Below are 26,813 nucleotides of genomic sequence, written 5' to 3' on the forward strand. Positions count from 1 at the left end.
TCACTCCCCCCCTACTGTAGTAAAGACGTGTCGAGGTCCCCGTGGCAACCCCCCCCCCCAAAAAAAAAGGGGGGTCAGCTCCACTGACACTCGGGAAGACCCACCCCCCCCTTCATCTGAGGATGTTATGAATATTGAATTCATGAATACATCATTGGGTTGTATTTTATTTATCATCAATTAAACAAAACTGTGCCATTAATTTCATCATAAATTATGAATGGCCTGTTGTGATGACGTGTTTGAAGCTTCATGTATCGCTCGTTCGATCAGACATCAATCAACTGCACTGCATGCAGCAGGCACTGCACTGCTGTACAACTACAATCCGGAAGTGACATGCCTCAGAGGTCAAATGCATAATGCATGCATATCGTGTGTAACATGCAATGCGAAGGAAAACAACAATGAACGTAAGGAGGTGACAAACATCACAATTTTTATTACTTTTTCTTGCTCTCAGATGAAAACAAGATAATACCTAAATGTTGGAAAGTCAATCAAACATGCCGAAGAAGAGAAAACGGCCAGCGATGATCCGGACTTCTTCAAAACAGAGAAAAGATGGTGGGAGAACGGTACGTTGTAGTTCAGACATCACTCATTTTCATTTCATTCATGATCGGGTGATTGGTGCTTGTGCTGTTTCGTATCCATCCTTGTTTTAAAGTGTTAACAATTCAATTTTAGTAGAATTATGGCCTTATCCTGAAATAAATCACCTCTCTTCTCGTTTGTGTGCAAAGTCAATGGGAGAGGAAAGAAGTCACCACCGCTCCGCTGAGGTCCAAGTTCAAAATGAAATAAACGGCAGTGAATGTAGTGGTGACTTAAACCAGGATAATGCCAGAATTTTTTGAGTAATAATCATGATCTTCTCCATTCTCCAAAGCAATAGATAACCCAGGCAGAGATTGTGAGTTTTGTGACACAAAGTTGGACATAAACATGTGTAACTGTAAGACAAAGTTAGAGTAGGCCTAGACAGTAGTAGTCTACTAGTACTAATAATTAACAACAATAACAATTAATAATATTAATAAAAAAAATGGACCTAGGCCTACTATGAATTGGACATTTAACGAATCCCCTCCTGTTGGGCCTAACACCATCGCCTCTAATCCTATTAACAGAGCGCCGGCAGCTGACGCCTATCAGGCTGATAGTAAAACAAGCCATGCAAGCCGTCACTGAGTGATGGACAGCAGAAATCAATTGTGCGCTGCTCCTAGTAATAAGTTACACATTGCAATGACTTTGTTCGTTCACTTTCAAAAGCAGTACACTCTTCAGCGAACGTTAGTGCTATGAAAATTATCGGCATGCCAAATTATCACAGAAACAAGAAGAAGAAGAAACATTGTACGTACATCACTAACAACCGCTCACAAATCGTATTAATTAACATCACCGTGCAGATCAGAATATCTAGAAGTCGCCGAACATCGGACGAATCTAAATATTGGATGAAAATGACTTCAACTCCCTCCCCATATTAAACTTCAGGGACCCGCACTGGCAGAGGACTTGCATGCATAAGATACATGAACATACCTGCTATTGTATTGCACACACGGTAGATCCAATTTGCTGCTCAAAAAAATATTCCAGGGGTAAAACCCATGAATTTGACTTATGACCCTCGCTAATTATGGACTCCAAAAAATCGATGACCCCAAAAAATCTTGTAACTTAGGGAAGTGGCTTCTGCCGGAAATATCGCTGCCGAGATTGCACATGTTCGTTCTATCGTAAGATTTGATCAGTTTGGATTAATACTTGTGTTCCCGCATGTAAGATTTTTGAAACAATGTTACTATTAATTACAGGATGTATTTCAGGTGAACACAACACTTGCTCCTGCAACAATTTTTTACAGCCTAATAGAAAGCATAGGAGGGCAAGTCCAAGAATTCGCGCGCGTTACGTATGGGACATTTCAGAGGCTTCAATGACCTGAAAAATAGTGTTAATTGACTTTGATTAGATTGAATACCCTCATGATGGTAGACATCTAGGAGAAGAATAATCATGGAAAAAATGGTGACATATGACCTTGACCTTGACCTTTTAGAGAGAAAAGATGGGCCGTTACGTATGGGACGCAGAAAAAAGACAATTTTTAAAACATTTTTTTCAAGTTGAGAATTCTCTGAAAGTATTTCATTTGACAACTTGTAACTTAGTGTGATAGAATTCACAATACTCTAGTATATCTAAGGCAAGTTTCAGGTCATAAGTCAAATCCCTCTAATTACAGACTCTAATTAAACAAATTAATGACATGTTACGTATGGGACAGTTACGTATGGGACATTTTGTCCCCATAGAGAACGTACACAATTTTCCCCATAATTAAAAAATTGAAATAATTTAAAATATGGAAATTACCAAAGAGTTTCTGTCTTTTCAAATGTTCTATTGAGACATATTTGATATGACTGAAAAGGAAATAAGCCATTTTAACATTTTTTTTCTTGTTTTTCATGGTTTCATGAATTTCTTATGTATTTCTATTGTTTTTTATTTTTTTCATATTTTTCCATTTTCACAATTTTTTCGCTTCAGTTGTTTTCATTAATCAGTATTTATAACAAATCAGTCTTTAAAAACTAAAGAAAAGGTAAATAATCACTATTTAGAGCACTCTTGAACTTTGTTTTTCTCAATTCACTTTGTACACAAATCTCCCCATTGACATTGTGTGTAAATGTCCCATACGTAACATGTTGTCCCATACGTAACAATTTTTTAATTAACTTTTAATTGAAAAGTAAACTCTATTTTTGAAACTTTTTGTGGTATAACATTTTCATACTTTATAAATTAGAACTTCCCAGAGATGCAACAATACAAGTATTGTATTATGAGAAATAACTTAAAAAAACATCCTCAAAATGTTACGTATGGGACATTCCATCCTTGGACAAGACCTAATTTGCATAATTAATTAGATGACACCACTTTTTTTCCCTCATGAGTATTAAGATGTTAGGGGGTCCATGTCCCACCTATTACTAAATCTCACAAGTTTTGTTTTTATTTTCTATGAGTTTTTATAATTGTCCCATACGTAACGCCCATTTTACCAATTATGCAAATTAGGTGCCCCAAATTAGCATAAATATGCATATTATCACATTTTTCTTGATGAAATTTTAAAATTCAACATTTAGGCTTTCTTACTCCACCAAAGATAACTTCTTAAATTAAAGATGAAATTTTGCCTTCTAGGGTGACCTTTTCTTGGACTTGCCCACGATTAGAGTTAGGATTGATAGAGTTTTCGGTTTAGAACTTCAGAACACTGGAATGGGACAAATATTATTAAGATTTGATAACTTCAAATGAATACATGTACTTGTGTAAGTTGTGTTCTATCACAAAAGATTTTTGAAACCATCTATTACAGGATGTAATTCAGGTGACACAACATTTGCTCAGGATTGCTACAATTTCTTTGGCCTTAATATCTCAGAAGGCATACATGTAGGATTAGAGTTAGGATTATAATTAGAGTTTTTGGATCAGAACTTCAAAATACATACATGTAATATCTACAGATTGTGCAGAAATTTCATTGTCACAGATGTCGTAGAAGCGTAATTCAGGGCCCTGTGGCATAAAGGTTTGCTATGAATTGTCAGGGACTCGGTTTTATCATTACGAGGGGAGCAATTAAAAGCTCTCCTAAAACTCAAGGGGAGCACTACAAAGCGCTCTTGTTTGACATACAAGGGGAGCTCTTTTGTCTGATTTCAAAATGAACGTACACTAATACAACCCACAACCAAAGGAGACAAACAGCGGATCAATTATGCATTATTTATACATCTCATCTCTTGCAAGTGTGTTATTGCTTACAATATGATTGTGCGTTAATAATAATAATAATATATGTGATTTGTAATGCGCCAAATCCACTCGGCAGAGTGCCCAAGGCGCAGTGAAAGAAGAAAGAAATAACGAAAGAGAAAAATTACAAATAAAATAGTAATAGATTTAGGAACAATTAAGAGTAGGAAGCATTGAATAGACGAGTCTTAAGGTAACGCTTAAATGTATCAATGGACGTGCATTCACGGATTGTCAGGGGGAGATCATTCCATAGAACAGGGCCAGCGTGAGCAAATGCCCAAACCCCCATGTCTTCACAGATTTAGGAATAACTAGGGAACCAGAGTTGGACGAGCATAGCATAGGGACCTGACAGGAGTGTTATTTACAAAACCTTGACAGAAAATCAGGTTTCAAGGTTGACTCTAACAGTTTAATTCATTGACTATACACTCTTGTTATTAAAAGCAATTGCTGAGGCGAGTGATCACTCTCACTCCCCTTAAAACCGAGTCTCTGAATTGTAGACAACAGTAATTGGTTCCTGGTCAGTGTTTTGAACATTGTGCACATGTATGGAAAAATAACATTGATTGGTCATTGGAATGTAGTGATTGCCTGTAAACCTTCATATTACAGAGCCCAGGTTCTCATTGATACAGACTTGTCATGATAACAAATGCACAATTTCTATTTCAAATCATGTATCCGCCAATGAAATGAAACGATTTCAATACAGGGTAGCTTCGACTGTTACGGTATTGCAAATTTATTCTAACAAACTTTATGAAATGGGGCCCCAAACTACATGTATGTACACATACATATACTGTAGATTGTAGAGTAGTTTGTGATTTATCTATTTTTGCTACGGTATTAATTGAGTTTAGTTCAGTTTAAAGGAAACCAAAACCCAAGAAGAGAAGTAATATCATTGGAAAGAGTAAAATGAGAGGAACAATTTAAAAAAGTTTCATCAAAATCGGTTATGAAATAAGCAAGTTATGGGAGTTTGAAAACTCTTGTACTTTCTATGGGCATCCTCAAATTGGCAAACGTGCTTCAAAATGGCTGATTTTGTGGACAACTCTCCATTTGTTTTGTACATAAATTTTCAGATTTTCCTCATCTTTCAAATTGCATGTCATGGGAAAATATAATCCACACCATGTATGTCAAGGTCAGGAGGAGATAATGTGAAATATGTAAAATACAGGGGAAAATATGTGTACAAAACAAATGGAGAGTTGTCCAAAAAAACAGCCATTTTGAAGCATGTTTGCCAATTTGAGGATCCACATAGTAAGTACAACAAGAGTTTTCAAACTTCCATAACTTGCTTATTTCAGAACCGATTTTGATGAAACTTTTTAAAATTGTTCCTCTCATTTTACTCTATCCAATGAGATTACATGTACTTCTCTTCTTGTGTTTTGGTTCCCTTTAATACATTTGTATCATTCACATGAGAGTTTTATTTAAAGTTGGTCTTGCTTTCTCTTTTCTCCTGTCCCCTCCCAAAACTCTACACAGGGCATTGGTGAACCAAGTCTGTACCACGCTCTCATCATCATTTTCTTAGAATTCTTCTCATGGGGACTGTTAACAACCCCGATGCTCACGGTAAGAAACAAGAATTTCTTTTATGTTTATGACTCTTGTATTTAAATATTAAGTTCAGGGAATGATTTTCCTGGTATAGCATCACAATTTGCTCCACATTTTTTAAAGACTGCTATGCATGAAGTCTTATGTATAGCATATTTTTACATAGGACTGTACATTACTTCATAGTTGAGAGCTTTTCTATGACCAAAGATATATTGCATGGTCTGTAAGTGGTGAAATGAAGCAAAAGAAAGGATCCTTTGGATACAATAATGTGTCCATATATATCTTCAAAGTGGTCTTGTGCTTGATTTAATAATTGGTAGTGTGATGTCATACATGTATAGAGTACTTGACTTTCTTGATGGGGGAAGTGAGATTGAAGGTGGTACAGTATTAAAGTACCTGCTTGTATCACTCTGAACCTCCAAAATAATAACTTCAAGGTTTTTCTTTTCTCTTAAAAAGATGCATTGTTTGGTGTTTTTTAATATTGTGGATTGTTGTTTATTAATATTTATATATTATTTATTTATTTATTTGCTTGTTTATTTATTCATTCATTCAGTCATTTGTTCATTCCATGATTTATTTATTCTATTATTCGTTCATTTACATACTGTATTTGTAGGATTTATGTGTTCACATTCTCAAGAATAGAGTGATTACACAATTCTTGCATGGACAGAAAATTTTGCATGCTATGAGGATTATTGTTTGATAGAGGCAGAGCACATACATGTGAAGGCCTATTCAGCAAAAAAATATGAAAGTTTTAAATATAAAGGAAAGATGTCCTAGGGATGCTGGGAAATTAAAAAAAAAAGTTAGATGGTCAATTCCAGCCAAATGTTGCATTTTTCCATTTTCAAAAATTTATTTTCTGAGCAATTTTGTTTATACTGTTTATAAGTATACAGTTTAAGGTTTACAAAAACACACTTATATTTACTATACCCTCATTCATTCATAAAATACACAATGTACACTCTGTTGCATTGTGGTACTAAGATTTCATAGAAAATTTACAACTTTCACCCATCCCTGGCTCCTGGCAAGCAAAGAGTGCTGATGAAAAATTCCACTGTCCATGTGACCTCCAAGCAATAATTTAGCATTAGCTGTATTGTTTTACAGCTGCAGTTAAACTGTGAGGCACAAAATACATTTCAAGGTGTGTATGTTTGATGTCCCATAAGTCACAGTTTTGAGCATTAAGTTTCCCTCATATGCTGCCATAGACTCCTGCAGACAAGTATTGGACTTTTTTATCTACCATAGTAGATGCTTGCTTCAACAAATCAAGCTGCATCTGTATTGGACTTGAAATAGCTATACTGGGGGGACATACATGTAAGTCCCATAAGTCACATGTCCCATAAGTCACATATACAGTTCTTAAACCATGCCACCTTAAAGCTGTTCATGACAGCAAAGAGAGAGACAAGAATGCTTAAAAGCTGGAGAACAGTATACTAACTGTCCGAAAAAACAGTCTGAATATCATAGGCAGTGCATTGAACAACAACAAAAAAGTTTGCATTGTGTGCCCAGTCCAGAAAGAAGGAGAAAACTGAATATGATCGCTAAAATGCAAAGCTGAGTGCAGGTAAATTGGTTTGTTTCACCCTACATGTAGCTTTTATTCATTTTTTAGGTCCAGATCACTCTTTTGGTTTTCTTGTCCCCTTGGAGTATGCATCCACTGTTTTACATATGATGTGAACTTGGTATATACATGTAGTTCCATGGAAACTATTAAAACCTATGTCAATGTCCCATCAGTCACAAATTTTGTAGTTGAGCGACCCTCTGGATCCTGTCAAAATAAGAGCACCAGTCCTCAGATGCATTTAAGGCTACCATGAGCAGAGCTATTAAAGCCCCTGTAAATGCCAAAAAAAATTGTTCAGAAGCTTGCAATCAAGTTTTCTCAGAATCATTCCTGCCACCTGTCAATAGAAAGGAACATGCACATTTAAGGAGGACCGAAGTGTGATGTCACAATGTCATGAACATCGAATCGGCCGGTTCTAAACCTAGTCGCAGCTGCATGATCGTCTTACACATTTGTGTTTGCAAAAATGGTGATGTGTGTTGTCCCTGGTTGTTACCATCATTCTGAGAGTCGTAAAAGGGCACTGGTTCATAAAGCCTTTTGTAACTTAAGAGCGACTTTAAGAACGACCGATGATCCTTGTGGTAAATGTCATCATAAATTGGCAATGTTTTAGCATATAAGAAAGGATCACTAGTCATTCTTAAAGTTGCTCCTAACTTACAACAGCTTTATGAAACAGCCCCAGGTTATTTTGTTTAGAACCAGGCCGCCATCACACCATGACAACTGACATTATCACTTTGGTACTCTATAAATGATGTCCTTTACTACAGACATTTAGAATTTCTATGAAAGAGATGACATATCAGCCCAAGAAGCTGGCAAAAAAAGAAGTTGTGATAGGGTGCACCCCCATGATATATTTTTAACCAACATTTCTTGTAATGCCTGAAGTCCATTAATGAATCTTGATGTTCCCTTTGTCAAATCGTGTCCCATGGGATTCCAAATTGGCAATTTTTGGTGGCCATCTTGGATTTTTCATGAAAATCAATTATTTTCATATTTTTTGCACAGACAATGGTAAAATCTTCCATGTAAATGAATACACTTTTTACTATACAAGTATACATATACATGCAGTTTAGATAGTAGAAATCGATTGCAACTGTTTTCTAGACAGTCCAGTTAATAATTTTTTTTTTAAAGAATTTATGCAAAAATTTTAATATTTTTTGTCAAAAATTTGCCTGTGCACTGATATCCATCTGTTTTATCATAAACATCAACAACTAATGAAAAATATCAGCATTTGACACAAAAGAGAATATATTTACAAGAATATTGATATACTTCATGACAGCATTAATGTCTTAATTTTCTTACATGTATACACTGTAAAGGTCATTTTCTTAATACCATACTGTACGAGACAGATAGAGAAAAGCAACATTTATTTGCCCCATCTGTAACAAATATGTCCTATCATTATGTCCCATCAGTCACAATGGAAAGTGTTTACATTCTTTCTAATTGTTCATTTTTCATCTGTTTGCTAAATATTTATAATTGTAATTGTTTATTGATTATTTTAAGTACATTTGATTACAGTTCTTAAAACTTGATGACAAGCTAGGAAGCTTTTTTTCGTTAATGTTCCCTTTATATAAATGAAGTGCATAAAAAGATATTTCTGCCCTTTGTTGAATTTATTTCTGACACAATAGCATGAATTATTAAAGGTGTCATCTTATTAGGGAATATTTATTCATGCTGAAATTAAGTTTGACTTAAAAAGTCATTGAGAGGAAATATAAATTCCATGAAATTAGATAGGGTCCCATCAGTCACGTTCACTTGTCCCATAAGTCACACACGATTGCACACAATTACTGAAACAAATGAAATGAATCAAGTCCAATTCAAGCACTGTTAGTGAGCACTATCACTGGTTAATCTCCATGTCCAAATTTAAAAACATTGTCATAAAACTGAGATAGATATGGCACTTTGAACAAAAGAGCTCAATTTGTGTGGTCCATTGACGTCCCATAAGTCACAATGACATTTCTGACGATATAGCACCCTATGCAACCAAGCTGAAAGCATACATTTTTGTATATAGTAAGTTTCAATATTCTTCTTACAGTTTAATAAAGTAAATCCATGTTTGTGCAGCTACTATTTCAGATATGCACCTCAGTTATGTGGAAAAAAGTATCAAATGTCCCATAAGTCACAATGGAATTGACCAGATATGACTTTGATCCATGGGCTATACTGATGATTTTTTTTTCTATGAACATTGAAAAAAAAATCAGTTTTCGTAAAAAACATACATGTAGGACTCAGATGAGTCTAATTATGATATTGAGATAATGGTTAAATATACTCATCCTTGTTTGAAGGAAATGGATCAAAAGTGTTACACAATATCAGGATATCCGGGCAATTGTTCTGATATTGGTTTACTTTTTCCACAAATTTGCTCTTGAAAGAAGATATATCCTGTAGTCGAAGTTGACGATATTTTGTTCTTTTCGTTCTTTAGGTGCTGCACGAGACATTTCCAGAGCATACCTTTTTAATGAATGGACTTGTCCAGGGTGTAAAGGTCAGTCATTGGTTGAAAAAAAAGGAGTTGTCACAGATGTACAGTATATCATAGATTTTTGCTTTGAACAAATACTAGTACATGTAGATGATAGCCTAATACTCTTATGCCAATATTTATCATATCTTTGCAATATAGATGAAACATTGACTTGTATGGTGTCCATGATATAGCATCTTTTTTTACCTCCATGATTATATTAGGAGTGGGTTTTTTAAGCCTGTAATCAAAGGAACTTGAATATTGTTCATTGGTGTGATACTCAATTAATTGATGAAATTATCTGCTGTGTTATCCAATCATAGTGTGTAGAGCTATTCTTCATGGGTCAAAGGTCACATTATTACAAACAGATCAAATGGTACCTTAATGTTGTCTCCAGTAGATCTACATGTATTTTTAAATGCATTTTCCTTTCCCCCTCCTGTGGTCAGTGATCAGTGGTTTTGAGGTTATAGGTCATACAATGTAGGTCAGGTTGGTTACAGAGGTCATTGTATTTTGAAAATGGTTTCTTAATGCAAATTGACTAAAGTTACAATGGTTAGGGGTATCAAGTGCTATTTTTACTTGTAGCTCATGTTTGTGAGTGAAGATTTGATGTTTTGGCGATTTTCTGTATTATTAATTCAGGTACTTGATAATAGACTATGGTCTATAACTCAGTGCTAAAATTTACAGAAGCCCCAAAATGTCAAGTGTTTTTTTATTTTTGCTTTGCATTACATACTTATTTTCATTTTGTTAGCTCTCTATGCCTATGATACTAAAGAAAACTGTAGTAATTTCTATTCTCATATACATGTAGTTGTAAATAAATGGAGTGCAAAATAAGCTGACAATTTCAACCAGTAACTCCTAGACTTGAGTCACATTGGGCAACTCTCGGCCAGAGTTAAAAATCCAACCTAAATTCAGAGTATGGGCCAATATATTTCAGTTTCAGATTTTGAAAAAGTAGAGGCATATTGAATTTCAACTCCTTATAGACGATAGTGTTATTTTTACTCTGTATTGTTTTTGTTCTCTCTCTTTGGCATTAAAAATCATTTACAATTTTTTTTCCTCTTTCTTTGCTACCAGGGGTTTCTTGCATTCCTTAGTGCCCCAATGTTGGGGGCGCTGTCTGATGTCTGGGGACGTAAATCCTTTCTCCTGTTAACTGTGTTTTTTACCTGTATGCCCATTCCACTTATGAAAATTAGTGCCTGGTAAGTAATTGATTCATTCTATTTCAATTTTATTGTATACATTGTACACACATTGATGTTCAAATTGACCACAGTTTGATATTAAATTAATATAATGGTTTTAGTGTAGTTTGTTATGAAACAAATGGGAGTATTTTCCTGATATAACAGAATTGCATATAATATTCATATTTTAGAAAGTTGTAAAACGAAAAAAATATGGATTGGAATACTGTTTGTCATTGAATTCGCTGAATCACAATTTAAAGGATTTTACAATATTATGTGTTCGATAACTGCCAGCATTGAAAGCAATTCTAGCCCTCGAGTAGAAAGAAAAACTCCATACATGAATACCTGCATATCTTTGTTTTTATGAGAAGTTGCACTTTCATATATTTAGTTTCTTAAAATCTCAATTTCAGAAAGTAAGTGCCATCATATTCTGGGACTTTTCACATGTGAATCTTGAATCATTGTATCGATGATTGCAATTCGTCTGTAGAATCATCGAACCCTTCATATGCTCACTCGAAAACTGTGTTTTGAATTCAAATTCCTGAGCGAAGGCGTTAGTGTCAAACCACTTCATCGATATAATGAGTGCATGACAATTGTATTTTCTACGGAAGTGCTTGAAAGGACATGTAAGCTCTGAGGTCAAGCCTTTCACACGTAAAATTTGCACTGTAATTTGAGTGAAACTTGAAGGAATTTACCTCAGGAGTAGAATTTGAATTCGTGATTAGCGTTAGTGATTCTATTTTGGTTTCACACATGCGTAGAGTTCATCATTAGCCTTATTTTTCACTGGAATCATTATTCAAATTAAGATTTTTTTACCACTGAAAGGGCAGTTTGTCATACAGGAACAGACAAGTGACCAAGCTGCTTCTTCATATTATTATTATTACATACATGGTTTTGTGTTGTCTTGTATTATTACTTCATAAGTATTCCTGATAATGATTCCATTGGCGTTTTAACTTTTTGCTCCTGAAAATGAAATCGTTCAAGAGATGATGATTTTTCTTGTTTTAATTTGCAGGTGGTTCTTTGCTATGTTGTCAGTATCGGGTGTAATGTCAGTGACGTTCTCGTTAATATTTGCATATGTAGCAGACATAACACCAGACTCGGAAAGAAGTTCAGCATATGGACTGGTAAGTTAACCAACATCTGTAATAATAATGATGATAACCAAAGATACAAGGGGAAGATTGGACACTTCGGCGATTTTTTTTAAACGCTCGATAAATGCTCATGGTGAAGGAAGCCCACTAGCGTTGAGTGAGTAAACCATCGTACATCGGCATGCTGCTGTGTATAAAACATATGGCAAAATGAGAGAGAGGAATTTGGAGAGGGTTCAAGGACGGTGCATGAGAATATTTCCTCCTTTTTTACCCAGAAACCTCTGAAATATATTCATCTCAAATTAAAGAAAATAGATTGAAGAAAAACAAATTCTAAAATGTAAAAATTGTCTATTCCTTCACCCCTTTACCATTTCTCTCATATCGCGATTTGCAAAGGTAAAAAAACGTCTTTACTTACTCAGTGCATTAGGGCCCTCTTCCCGAGCGTTTCATTATGCGGCTTATGAACTATACCGATCTTCCCCTTGTAGTAACTTTGTAATAACTCAGCTTTTATATATACTGCTTAATCAAATTGTATTATATAACGTCCCTACGTGCTTCTAAAGGACTTGAATATTATTTCCTCGGCTTTCGCCCAGCAGCCTTTTACAGCATGGAAGCGTTCAAGGAATAAATTCATGTCAGGTACCCAAGTTCTTGCCATAGAAATTTATGTCCTGGCAAGGATTTGAACCCATGAGCCTCTGTGTCAAAGTTGGAAGTCACAACTGGGTCACAATACCCCATATATCTATTTCCAACCTTCTTAAGTAGGCCTTGAAAAACAATTCATCAAATTGAGTTCATTGGGAGCTTGAGATCTATTCATGTTGTGGATCTCAGTATTTTGGAAATAAGCCTTGCCATGTGTGAAAAAGGAGAGCGCAGCATTAAGAGACAAGATTCCATGTCACACCTAATTTTAGACTCTAGGCAGTATAAGTCCGATGTGAGACTTCTTCCTCATATTCAATATTTCATAGTAAAAAAATGCATTGTACATGTAGTTCTGAAGAAAATATTTTCATTCTGTGAAAGTCCTGCCATGCCGACCTGTGACGCAACATTCATGTTTATCTGCAAGTATTCATAAGTTAGTCATGAAATCTCTTGAAAGGATTAACTTGATATTTCATCCCATCTTCGTGAAATCAAATCAAATACAAAGTGAAGTGCAATTTTATTTATTGGTTTGTTGTTTGCTTTTCTGATGTAAACTATAAATTGTAACTCAAATGTGCATACAATACTTGGACGATTACTAAAAAAAGGATCGCTGGGGCCATTAAACTTATGTATTGCTGTACTTGTTTAGGGAGTCAAATTAAGGGAATACTTGTCAAGGGTACTGTTTTGTTTCCAATAAGGGTAGGGTTTCACACGGCAATGCTTGTTAAGGGGTGCATTTTCAGAACATGGAGAATACTTATCTTGTGTTTAGGGTGCTTTTCGAAACCCCATCCTGGAAGCGCATGATATCCACTCGTCAATGAAAGTGCCGCTCCCCGGGCATTCCACTTGTCTTATGTTTACAGTAGTTTTATACTTGAATACATTTACAAATGTATTTGAGTGCCAACCAAAAGTGATATTGTATATGTACTGTAATTCCATTGTACATGTATGTTGTCTTCACTGGGCTTCAGAATGTCCGTTATTCTGAGAACTACATACATGTATTCATGTACATGTACATTACACTTTAAATTGCACTGTTAATACACATGTATATGAAGGCCATGTTCATGTGTAATCCAATGCAGTACATACATGTACGTGTATTTATATTAAAGCACATACATGTACAGTAGCGAACACTTTATATAAATATATACACATGTATTGCACCTATCAAATGCTCACTGATATTAATGGAGATGTATCATATTCTAGAGCAATGTGTTGTTATAATGTGTATGTACCTTTTTTCCTTTTTAATTTCCTTTCCTATATTACTATGCGTCTATTAGAGCTTTATTTACATGTATGTACACAGGATATGATAATCCTCATGTGAGGTTACTGTGGTGGAAGTAAACTTTTGAACACAGATAAATCTAAAGAATTCTATCTACATATACATGTACATACATGTTCTAGGCTATAACCTGTCTATCTCTGTCACTTAAACAAGTGCTAAATAGGGCTACTGTTGCTTTTCCTTGGATGTACATTATAATGTTTTTAATAGTGTTTATCACAGATGAACAATGCATTTTATGCACATCGTTGCATAGGAAAATATAAGATGTATTTTTTTGTAGTGTAATAAGGATAAGAACTTAATCACATTTTAAGAATCATGAGATGGTTTGAGATGAAGTGGGATGGGTATTGGAAGTTTTACTCCAACGGGGGGGGGGGCACTCAAATTATTTTTTGATGGGGGGGGTGTGCCTCACAAAACTATGTAATGGGGATCTAAGGAACTGACTAAAAGTGTAAAATACAGGGTCTTGGGAGCTAATTATATACCGCGTGATGTGAAAACGGTCTTCGGGAATGTGATCGCGGCACTGCAGACGTTGCACCTTAGCACTTTGCATGCGCTAGCCATGCATGGAGCGGCTGTGCGTGCATCTCTGGCATGCGGTATTCACGCTACACAATTTTGGCAGGGCTGGGGAACTGAGATGTCTCATAGCGAGGGTCTTGCAGGCAGGGCTGGGCGGCTCGCCCAGACTGAACTGAAATTTTGTCATTCGGAGTATCTAGAGAACTGAAAATTGGGTATGAGAAAGGGAGCCATCAAAGCGCCACATCCCCGTACCACTGATATACATGTATGTGACTGCCCCCCCCCTCCGGGTTTTACTACATGTATCCCCTCCCCGAGAGGGTTTATGAATGGGTCTTTAAACAGAGAAACTTCTTTTGGGGGTGGGGGTGCTGTATACATGTACATGTAGATCTTTCAATACATTGTTTGCCTCTCTGTATTTTTCATGTGTGCTATTGTACATGTACTACATGTGCATCGATAGAATCATAATGTAATGGAAACAAATAATCAGTTAGCATTACATTAGAACATACAGAGCTCTTCCTGCTCAGCTGGGTGCAAATAATTGTAATTGACATTTCCTTTTTAGCCAAGATATCCTTTCTAGCTGCATAATCTGATACCCCTTTCATAAACCCCATTAAAATGAATTAGGCGGCTAATAGCAGCATAATTTGGTCGTAAAATTGGAGGAGGACAAGAGTTATCCACATTACTCTGATGCTGCTATTATCCGCATAATAGCAGCATCGGGAGAAGAATTTGAGTTTATGAACGCATTTCCAAATAATGCGGATAATTGCCATGGTGCGGTCACAAGGTCAACCTTTTCCAACACAACCGCATCGGAGGGGGCGTGTCCAGTTGTCATGGCGATTATCCGCCTTTTTCAGGACGGGCGCTCGTAAAAATAATGCGGCTTATTTTCGGAGTTTATGAACGCAATTTTTATTGAATTATCCGTATTACTCTTAGGCGGCTAATTGGAGGATAGGTTTATGAAAAGGGTATGAGATAAGACGGATCTTCTTGTTGAGAAAGTAGATATGGTCAATTCCAGCGTAACGGACATGACGTTCAGACAAGTTTTTGTAATTCAAAGAGTTATACAGTAGAATTAGCAGTCTTTTGATAATTGTTACTAAGCTTATCAGACACATTTAAGTATCTGTTACATACACATAAAATTTCAAATCGTTTCGTTGAACAGTTGCGGAGAAATTGCACTCTTCGTGAGCGTAACGGACATGACACGAAATGGACGAAGCATTTTTACCTCCTATTGCTTATCAAAATTCCTGTGAATTCTTAGATTGCATGCACCTGACGTTGGTGTTAATTTAATCTTAAGATCATGCTCTATCCATAAAATGGTGTTTAACAACAGTTTTGCAGTGCATTCTGTATTCCTAGCTCAAAATGTAGCGTAACGGACATGACACACGAAGCGTAACGGACATGACAGTTTCGTCCACTTTTTGTAAGCGAATATAATTATTTTATTACAAGATATGGTACAAGTCTAATTGTTTACATGTTAAGGCTAGAGGTTAGAGAGACATATCATAACTAGTAATCTGTAATATCTCTTATCATTTTGCAATTTGAGAGGGGGTCTTTTTGTACAATATTTATAAAACAAAAAAATATTTAGAAAAATTAATTTTACACCGGTTAACAACAGTTAATGAGTATTTTCAAGTTACTACCATCCACCACACCTAATTAAAGGAGAAAAAGTTGATAGAAAAGATTATTTTTTATTCACGCCTTAATATTTGATAATATACTAGCGTAACGGACATGACACCCTTATGAAGTGAACTTCATCAGCACTTCTTAGTTTGAAAATGAAAGAAATATGAATAATGAAAGTAATTATGTAACAGCAAAGTACCTTTACTAACACTCTAAAGAAAATTATGTAGATATTATTAGCAGGTATCATTAAATTAATAGCTATAGCCTAAGTGATAATTTTATATTGAATACAATGTTTATCATACCACTACTGCACCTTGAGCAGACCAAATCTCATTTTTTGTGAGAAGAAACAAAATGTACCAGACCTGTATAAATCCAAGATGAACATATTATGGAATGTATTGTATGATAAAGAACATGTACTCGTATTAATGTCAGTTTTAAGATTACAAAAAATGGTATTAAAAAGTATTTTAATAAAAATTTAATAGCAGTACCTGGAAACCGGTTTTTCATTATCGATTATGTATGAGTTGAAAGGTAATCAGAATGTTTGTAAATAGCTTCTGAGATTTTTTGTTTTCATTCAAAATAACTATCATCCTGAGTATAATCATCCTTTCATCAAATCTTGGATGTTCTAAATCGTACGATCTTGCTTGCTGACAAATGTGGCTGTATCTAATTTTGTTGTATTGTCCGCGCTGCTTGTGTAAAATTGAAGATACATCATTCAAATCATGATTATGGCTGACCAAAATACTACTATGATGACATAATTTATTGATTGCGCCACATTCTTTCCACGGCCCCTTTGCTTTGTGATACTGCAAAAAAGTGCCACTGCAGATTCATGGATTCATAGAGCTACATCATGTAACACATATATCTGAATACAAACTTGCTTTTAAATGTGAGCCCATGCCATCACTGAAGAAGTACATGTAGAGGTTGATGAAAGTCAGATACTTTGAAGTAATATCATCAATGATCATGAATTCACAAGTTGGAGTTTTATAATGCTCCAAACTGTCAGTGCAAAAACCTAAGATAATCAAATGTTTGTTCAAACACAAATGATGCAGATTGTGATCTGAGTATGTTGCCAGATCAAGCTGCATCTTATCCTAATATTATGTGGCATACCGTTAATTCTCAGAAAGATCTACCAGAACAAGAGCTGAACTTTCATCATTCACCAACTTCTAAAAATAGCTTGACATGCAGATTCTAGGAAATATTACATTCAGCTATCCTCAAACAATTGAGGCTGACCTCAGTCTGTGACACTGAGCCTAATATTTTGTTTTTGTGAATGCTGCCTTTTGCCATATATAAGGCGTCATGTCCGTTACGCGAATTGTCATGTCCGTTACGCCATTTTTATGAAAATGAGAAGTGGTAAGGGAAAATGATTGCTACACATGGTAGGGGGTTTAATTCTAACATAGAATCTGAATCTGCAGTACCTTTAGACAAATTTCCTGTAAGCTGTGAAAACTTTAAGTGAAAAACGTAACGGACATGACACTGATAATGGTAAAGAAATCACACAAATCTGAAGACAGATTTCTCTAAAATTGATGAATGGCATAAAATTTAACGATTATTTTCTGTTGATTTAAACATTAATCAACTATTCAAAAGTTAAAAGAGACCTCTGGGACCTTGTTTGCTTTTAGTAAAGACAGGAAAGATGAATTGTTTAAAAATAGCCACATTTTTTACATTTTGCAATTTACTATTCTATTTTTTTGATGATGGAAAAAACTACTAAATTTTATCAATATTGCGATTTTTCTATTGGAAATTGAGACTTTATAGATTACTTTTTAAGAAAATTTGACTGCTGAAGTGAAATCTTAAACTTCATTTTTTCTCTAAAGTGAACATTTTCCATGGAATTGCCCATATGTCAACTTTGTGCAAGGTCAGTTTTAAAGGTTAAACTATGACCTTGACTTCCTTTGACTTTTTGTTTTGTAGTTTAAGTGGAATTTCACACAATATTTCAATGAAAATGGTTAAAACAAACAGAATGCACATGTATATGTATTGCCAAAAGTACAAGAACAAAAAACATACATGTAAATATTAAAAGGCACAAGAGATTGAAAAGAGCAAACTTACAATATTTCTGTTGGTGTTTGAATAACATGCATTTGTCATGTTGATCATCGAACGCAGTATCATTGAGAAATGCACTCAAACTTGCGGAGGTTGGTATGATATGAAGTAGTACATAATTTACATACATGTATTGTATCATGTTTGTCTTGGATTTGGTGTGTTTACATCCACTAAATGTACTACAGTATGACTTAAATGGGAACAAAGTTAAAGCACCTTTTTGTACTTTTTGTAACTTTTAGTTACAACTTTTTCTAATTCAAAAACTTAAGTTATTTTGCACAATCATAGTATCCACGGGAGAGATTTTCATCAACATTTGTCATCTGGCAAGATGTCAGAGCTCAAACCTTTCCCTTGATTTTGATTAGCTGAGAAGAACAGTTATCAGACTGTTTCTATGGTGACCGTAAGATACAACTGACTATCTTTGATGAAATATCCAAGTCCTATCGTAAAATGTTCTGATTTTTAGAACTGCAAGTTATATTTCTAAAAAAATTTGTTGATTGTTTTCCATTTCATTTTACAGGTTTCAGCGACATTTGCAGCCAGTCTCATCACAAGTCCAGCGTTAGGGACGTATTTAGCCACGATATATGGGGATAGCTTTGTAGTATTTCTTGCCACCGCAATAGCCCTGTGCGATGTTCTCTTCATATTAGTAGCCGTACCCGAATCGTTACCCGAGAAGGTTCGAAGAGCATCGTGGGGTGCTTCAATATCATGGGAGCAGGCCGACCCATTCACGGTAAGTGGAACTTTAAGATTATTATTTTAGAGTGTCTCAAAAAGTTCATCTGTTGTATAAAAATTTAGGAATTAGTGTACATGTACATTATTGATCTTTAGGAAATTTTTATCTGACTGCTACACAAAATTTGTTTTTATAGCAACTTCATGTAAAACTGCATATAAAATTTGAGAAATGTAATTATTCTTGTGATTTAAGAATACTATCATTTTGCCATGAGTCACAAGCACTGCACACATAAATTTGTATGGAAATGTACCCAAGTGTTCGGTCATTAATATTCTAGCTGTTTGGGGTCATACTGTGATGGCATTTGAAGAGAAAATCTTTTGCAATAGACCTTTTCTTCCTGTATTACATAAAAATAATCGACATGTACTGTGGTACCTGAGCTCAACATCCAATCAGGGCAATTCGATACATGATCTTGTCATATATACAGGACATTTCAACAACAATTTCTGATCTCAGAGCTGAATGCTTGAGCTATAAAAAGAAATTGTCAGTGGGTAGTCATGTGAAAAACTGATTACCAACAAAGAAGATAATAATTAAGGAGGAATTAAAGGTGAAAATGTTGTGCGTCGTACGGGACTCAAAAAATATCACGTACGACACGCAACATTTTCACCTAGAGCTACATGTAATTCACCCATGGACAGCATATTTTTGTTCCTTGTCATTTTTTATATGACTATCCAGTAGTACATTACTTTATTATTGCCACAAAACAAATTTAAGTTCCTCGTTTATTTAGAAAGTAGGTTGAAAAATGTTGCGAAAATGGCTGATTTTGCTAAATGTAGCATGGAATCGCCCATCAGATCAAGGTTTCTCTGGTAATTACGTGTACCATATTAATAAAGTTAGTACTGTAATTATTTAGTTTTTGTATGATACAGGGACCTGGGAGTTTCCCTTAAAAATGTACTGTACTTGTTGGTAATGTTCAAATTAAATGTATTTTTGAATTTTTGATACATTGATATGTTTCCCATGAAAGTAACGTGCCAAGATTAAGAATCCCCACATTGATTGATCTCAAGTCCATGACCTTTCATAGCTTCCAGATAGGCATTATTAGAGGAAACTATGTTAGTGTAGCCCATAGCAATACTGTGTCTTGGATTAGAACTGTTAATGACTCATCTTTTGAATGGGGAAACCCTCATAGAATGACACGTCAGTTGATTTTAGATAGAAGCAGGGGCGGATCCAGGATTTTCCAAAGGGGGGGGGGTATTTTTGTCTAGAAGAAATTAACAAGCCCCTCCCCCCCCCCCAACCAAAAAAAAAGGTCTTGGTTTTCACTCCCAAAATTAATGGTGATGGGAAAAAAAAATTCAAGCAAAAAAAAGAGTCCTTGATTGTGTATTAAGCACAACATATTCCCCTAAACAAATATTTCTTTTGGCACTTAAAGGGGGGGGGGCACAGGTGGGATGTGCCCCTACCTGTTTTCACCACTGGATTGAATCATGTGGTCTGCTGAGTAAAATAAAAGCCAGTTTCATTTTATACAAATCAATCATAAAATCAACCCATCTACATGTACATGTCACACTCTGTTTGAATAAGGAACATATTATACATGTCCATTTGAAGTGAAGGTAAATCATATGAAAATAAAATCAATCAAATTCAAGCCATGTACATGTAGAATCAATTTTCTGAATGACTGCTTGTTTGATGTTTTCCCTTCTATGGTTGACTTCTGTAGTGAACACTAGGCTGCTTATTTCCATTTGAGGGAAAGTTTAAGTGCTAATATGCATAGAATTCAATACCATATGGTACTTTCAAGCCAGTTAAAGCAAATAGCTATATGCAATGACTACTACCATGTACTGTATGCAGTTTGCCATATTAAAAAGAGGTCTAAGTGATGAGTTTTTCACCTTTGATTGATACTGCATAATTGCAGAAACATACCTTGCTTCAATCATGTGTTGCAAAACTTGCAATGAAAATGCATAATTTATATTTTTCAGAGATATTACATTTATGTACATGTAGAAGGGTCATCAGTGTGCAAACTCTTTTCAAGAATTCAAAAAAAAAAATCCCTAGGCACACAGTCATGTAACCCCAGCCTCTCCCCGGCTGCTCCCCCCCCCCCCCCCCTCCTCCAGAAAATAAAATCCTTCCATAAAAAAGAAATGAATCAAATTTGAGTCAAATGGAGGGGTGGGGAGATAACAAGCCCCCAAGGGATCTTGGGATTGAAAGGAGAGTGAAGTTATTGACTTTTTCAAAGCTTTCCTCTTCTCCCCTCCCAGGTGGGTGTTTTATAAAGCTGTGTATAAAATATGAACAACTTACAGAAAGACTGGTGATCCTTTCTTCAGGTAAATTATTACGCACCAGCTGTTCGTTGGTGTGGATTTGGGCTGCGTTTATGCGACCTCAAGCCAGAATCATGATTCTAATCATGATTCAAAACACAAACATGAATCACAATATCACAGAATCAGCGTTTAGACGACCTTCATTCCAATGCTGTTTCTCCTCAGATTCGGGCTAATCCAGTGCGCATCACTAGTGCGCAGTTTGCATCCAGAATTCAGTCTACACCTCATTTTGTTTACTTCTATCATATAGGGTCCATATGCTTCTATTCATGGTGTTTGGAAGTGAATTTCAGCGGAGATCCAATTTGATATTGATACTGGTACACAACAGCTGAGATCATTGTCTGTCCAGTTAATTCATTTACTAGAACTTGAAGTTGAAGACATGACCAAATAATGAAAAGTAGTGGACGATGCGATGACCAACACAGAACTTGAACATGACAAGAAATGCATGCATAGTACATAATCATGTACATACAGTGAGCATATAGAGCGCCTTGGGCTTGGCAAGAGTCAAACCGATAGTAGCCGGACACAGTGAGGTCATAGAATCATGATTCAAATCACGATATCGTTTATTCGAACATTTTCGTACGTGATTCTGCAGAAACGTCTTTCCAAACGCCCCTTTTTTCGTGTTTCATGTTTGTGATTCTAATCATGATTATATTCAATTTCGACTAAACGCAATCGTGATTCTGCAGAATCATGATTTGAATCATGATTCAGATCATGATTCTAGGGTAAAAAAGTGGCGGATAAACGCACCCCTAGTGCCTAAGAAAGGATCACCAGTCCTTCTTACAGTTGCTTGTAACTTATGCACAACTTTATGAAACACCCACCTGGGCTTGGGTAACAATAGCCAATCAAGATCCTTGTCACATGCACATGTTGTTCAAGACAATGACGAGGAACCAATCAGAATTCTTCTAATCTGATAGATGTTTGGATTACTGGGCCTGTTGCATAAAAGTTGCTGTCCAATGGTATCTACCATGGTAATGATGCTCATCAGCCAGTCAAAAGCAAGGACTCCATGAAAGTAACCATTGGATGGCAAAGTTGCCATATATGCAAAGGGCCCAGGACCCGACTTGCCTCTTAGAACTATTTATAGCCTAAGCCCTGTATTCTGAAGTCCGGTTTAACTTAAAACTCAGGTTTAAAGTTGTGGATTAAGTATGGACAGCCAATTGTTACATAAATCACTAACAGTAGAGATACATGTATCATATTTCAGCTCATTTTGTCCTCAAATCATTCATAATTGTCTAGGAAGTATAAATAGATGATTTTCTTCACCATCAATGAATCAGAAATGAGCACAGTAAACATAGGAAACATACAACTTAATAGAAAAAATTGACACTTTTGGCTTCCCATAATTTTAGCACAGATTTAGGCCATGGTCTACATGCAAGTTAAACCCGACTTCAGAATAGGGGCCTAATTCTCTGTGTATACATACTGTACATTTTTCTTCTTTTTTTTCATCTTCATATTGCAGTCACTTCGGAAAGCCGGCCAAGATTACACCGTATTAATGTTATGTATAGCAGTATTTTTATCCTACCTACCTGAGGCAGGCCAGTACTCATGTATGTTCCTTTATCTTAGGATGGTAAGTCTACATATCATTTACACCCTGTTTCACAAAACCTGCGCTTATACATGTAAAGTTACTATTATAGGCCAGAGAAAGTACGTCGATTGATCAACCGAGAGCTCAGTTACTTGTATCACTGAATTCCAGCACTTTTTATCGGTATCGACTCTTGTGTAGTGACCTGTACTAATCTATTACATGTATATTCATGATGAAACAAAGAGAATTGCATAGAACTCTAAAACTCAGCAATAATGACTACATGTACCTTTTTTAAAACCTATTTTTAATGACTGTTTTGTTTTATACAGGTATAAGGCAAAATATCATTTTTGTTACTCCTAGATATGTACTGATACCATTTACAGTTTCTTGACTTGACAATAATGCCAAGAAGATGGACAGATATCTAAATCTCAACTAAATATAAATTATGTTGACACATTTTGAATAATCATGTCTTCTTAACAACACCCCCCCCCCCTTATTTACTCTCTCACTGTTGCTCTTCTATATTCTATATCTTTATTTGTGCTTACATTCTTATAAATGTTTTCATACACCAACAGGTCGGTGACTTTTCACCAGCGGAAGTTCCGGCATATATAGCTTTAGTTGGAGTATTATCAGTATTTACTCAAGTAAGTATGATTGCATTTTCTATGTTTACATGTTCTAAAGACTTGTAAAATATTTCATACAGTGCATCCCACAAAAAAGATAACCGGACCTTAAGAGTAAGATATCCCAATGATTAAATATGATTCAATTATGATAAGAATGGACTCTCTTCTGTGATGGGATACTTACTGAATTGTTCACACATTGCAGAGTAAAAACAATCAATTCTGAGTCATACCAGAAACGATTTGCGTAGAAAGTCACATATAAATCTGAATCCACTCTCGTTAAGAGATTAGTGAAAGGAAATTAGCACAGAAAGCAAAAGATCTGCTAATGTGTGATCCCTTTCTTATGCACGGTCGTAGCATCCGGAATAAATCTCAACCAATTTTTATGCGCAACTTGGTTATGACATTATATTTTCAAACTCTTCTTACTCATCTACGTATAAACTATTAATAATCAAATAAGCCTCATATTACTTTCTTCAGAAAAGTGAAATTAATCATGTTTCATTCCTCAAGCTCTTTCAAACTGTGTCACAAACACCATGTACTGTACATGTACAATGTGTACAGTATGTACAATTGAGCATGTGCTGAAAATCATTGCGCTCATTCAGTGCTTGATTTCAACCTTAAATCCCAATAACCTGGCTCCTTGGTCTTGGTAAATTCATGCATGCACTACAAGTTATCTTATTCAGAAAATATCCCTATTTTGGTACATAATTTCTCATTTAGTGCCTTCAAAATGAAAGGTATAATTCATATACTGGAGAGACAACATGTTCCTTGCACCTAGTTTATAAGTTTATAAGATTCATATGTATCTACAAGATTAGACTTCCCCAGCAAGCCTTCATCATTGCAGAATATCCCTTTTTTCTTTTCTTTCCATTTTCTCTTTTTTCATATCTGAACAGACATTATTATTAGGATTTTTAATACGAAACCTGGGTCACAAGCACACGATTATGGTTGGTTTGACGTGCGAGATGTTAGAACTGATGTGGTATGGTTTCGCCTCTCAGCAGTGGATGATGTGGGCTGCGGGGGTCATCGCTAGCGTTTGCAGCATCAACTTTCCAGCCATCAGCGCCATGATATCGCACTGTGCGGACCAAGATAAACAAGGTTTGAATAACTGTAGTGTCGATAGTTATGATTATGTACGAGGTCAAAGGTCATGTATTAGTGCAATGATATCACACTGTGCGGACCAAGATAAACAAGATGGGAATAGCACTTGTATTTGTAGTGTCGATAGTTATGATTATGTGTGAGGTCATAGGTCATGAATTAGTGCAATTATATCACACTGCGCGGACCAAGATAAACATGTGCCTGAGTCATTATTCTGTTAATAATCACCTATTGAATACTATTTTTTTCTATTTCAGGAGTGGTACAAGGTATGGTAACAGGGATACGCAGTCTGTGCACAGGACTAGGACCGGCTCTCTTCGGTGTCATCTTCTATTTCTTCAATGTGAACCTAGATATTGATGATAATACCGATGATAAAAAGGAGGAGGGTGTGATGGAGAACCCCATGCAAGAGGTAAGGAGAGTGAAGAATGGTATGGATAATGGTGGAGTTGGGTATGGTGGTTATGGTGGTGGTGATAATAGTGATAGTGGTGATGATGATGGTGGTGGTGTTGGTGGTTGTGGTAATGGTGGTGGTGATGGTAGTGATGGAGGTTGTTATGATGATGTGGTGGTGATTGTGGCGATGATAGTGGTAATGATGATAGTGGTAATGATGGTGATGCCGGTTGCTGAAGGTAATGACGATGACAATGTAAGTTAAAGGGGAAATTCACCCTGAAGAAAACTTTGTTGTAAAAATAGCAGAAAAAATAATAAAAAATATTGGTGAAGGTTTGAGGAAAATCCGATAAAGAGTAAGAAAGTTATTAGAGTTCAAATTTTTGGATTTGTGACGTCATAAACAAGCAGCTGCCCCATTTGTTATGTAATATAAAATGCACAAATTTCAAATTTTGTATGGTTCCTGATGATTTAATTTTGTTTCCTATTCATGATCGCGTGTAAAATGATTTGTCTATTGATATACAAAAGGTACAGTGAAAACCATGTTCAATTTTCTGAGAAAATTACATTTCATTGATTTTTTACCATTCACTATGTAGGAATGCTGCTCGCATATGACGTCACAATTCAAATCATTGAAATTCTAATAACTTTTTAATTATTTGATAATTTTTTCTAAAACCTGCAATCTTTTTCATTATTTTTTCTGCTATTTTGACAATAAACTTTTTGTCAGGGTGAACTTCCCCTTTAACAATGATGATCAAGGTTATTTGGGCATTGATGATTTGAATGGTTTTGATGTCAAATCATGTTCATAGTATTGCCAGTATTAATGGAGTTATTGCTAATGTTTTTCATGATGAATATCACGAAATAAGAATGGAACAAGATTAAGATGGGGACGGTGAAGTTGCTGGTGATGATGTTAGTGAAGTTGAAAAATAATAACACAACAATTATCCGTTTCTGTGCTTGTAGCATCTATATCCCTTTGTTCATCTAATCAACATGCCTATTCCTATCATCCTCACCTCTACAGAGCATCATGCCAGGACCACCGTTCGTCTTTGGCTCTCTTCTAGTCCTCATCTCGCTCCTCGTTGCTTATTTCCTGCCAAACGTCCAGGAGCCCAGCGTGGCCCCGCCCCAATCCCCGTCCCTCCAGTTAGTCGCCCTCAAGACCCCGGTCGACGACATCTCGGTACCTCTCTTAACGGACGAGGACAGTATCGGTATCGAGCCATCGGCAGTGGACCCTCTAAATCCTTGAGGATACCAGATTGTGCTAGTACATCATCACAAACACAACAGCGCTTTGAGGCTGCCTAAGATCTTCTGACATGACAGAGCGCAGAGCAATCTTATTTCTCCTGCTTGCCTGCTTCATTTGCTCATCGCTGTTGCTTGATGCGTCAGACACAGATGCTATCCTTACGTGATCTATGTGGCCCTTTAAATGTCAGCTGTGTTGCCATGTGGCAGGTTCGATGTATTACAGTCAGTGGCTTTTGTGCAATGATTCTAAATATGCCAGGATGGTTGGCTTACATGATGAGCATGTAAGGGTGCTTGAAGACAGAGGCCCGTATTCTGAACTCCGGTTAAATTCAAACTCTGGTCG

General features: G+C 35.9%; 1 protein-coding gene across 1 annotated transcript; it reads left to right on the forward strand.

Annotated features, from left to right (window-relative positions):
- The first annotated feature begins 326 nt into the window (after positions 1-326).
- On the forward strand, positions 327-26,495 carry LOC121423976 (hippocampus abundant transcript 1 protein-like). Its single transcript, XM_041619531.1, has 11 exons — positions 327-578; positions 5,371-5,460; positions 9,558-9,620; positions 10,704-10,831; positions 11,859-11,973; positions 18,822-19,040; positions 22,908-23,021; positions 23,576-23,647; positions 24,556-24,766; positions 25,033-25,193; positions 26,232-26,495. The coding sequence occupies exons 1-11, from the start codon at positions 486-488 to the stop codon at positions 26,460-26,462; spliced, it is 1,497 nt and encodes a 498-aa protein (XP_041475465.1). The 5' UTR covers positions 327-485; the 3' UTR covers positions 26,463-26,495.
- The last annotated feature ends 318 nt before the right edge of the window (positions 26,496-26,813 follow it).

Source organism: Lytechinus variegatus, chromosome 11 (genome assembly GCF_018143015.1).
Source record: "Lytechinus variegatus isolate NC3 chromosome 11, Lvar_3.0, whole genome shotgun sequence".
Classification (NCBI taxonomy): Eukaryota; Metazoa; Echinodermata; class Echinoidea; order Temnopleuroida; family Toxopneustidae; genus Lytechinus; species Lytechinus variegatus.

Coding starts and splice junctions, on each gene's coding strand:
- LOC121423976 (XM_041619531.1), top strand. CDS start 486: ATGTTGGAAAGTCAATCAAACATGCCGAAGAAGAGAAAACGGCCAGCG. Junction 10,832..11,858: donor CTTATGAAAATTAGTGCCTG/GTAAGTAATTGA, acceptor TTTAATTTGCAG/GTGGTTCTTTGCTATGTTGT. Junction 24,767..25,032: donor TGCGGACCAAGATAAACAAG/GTTTGAATAACT, acceptor TTTCTATTTCAG/GAGTGGTACAAGGTATGGTA.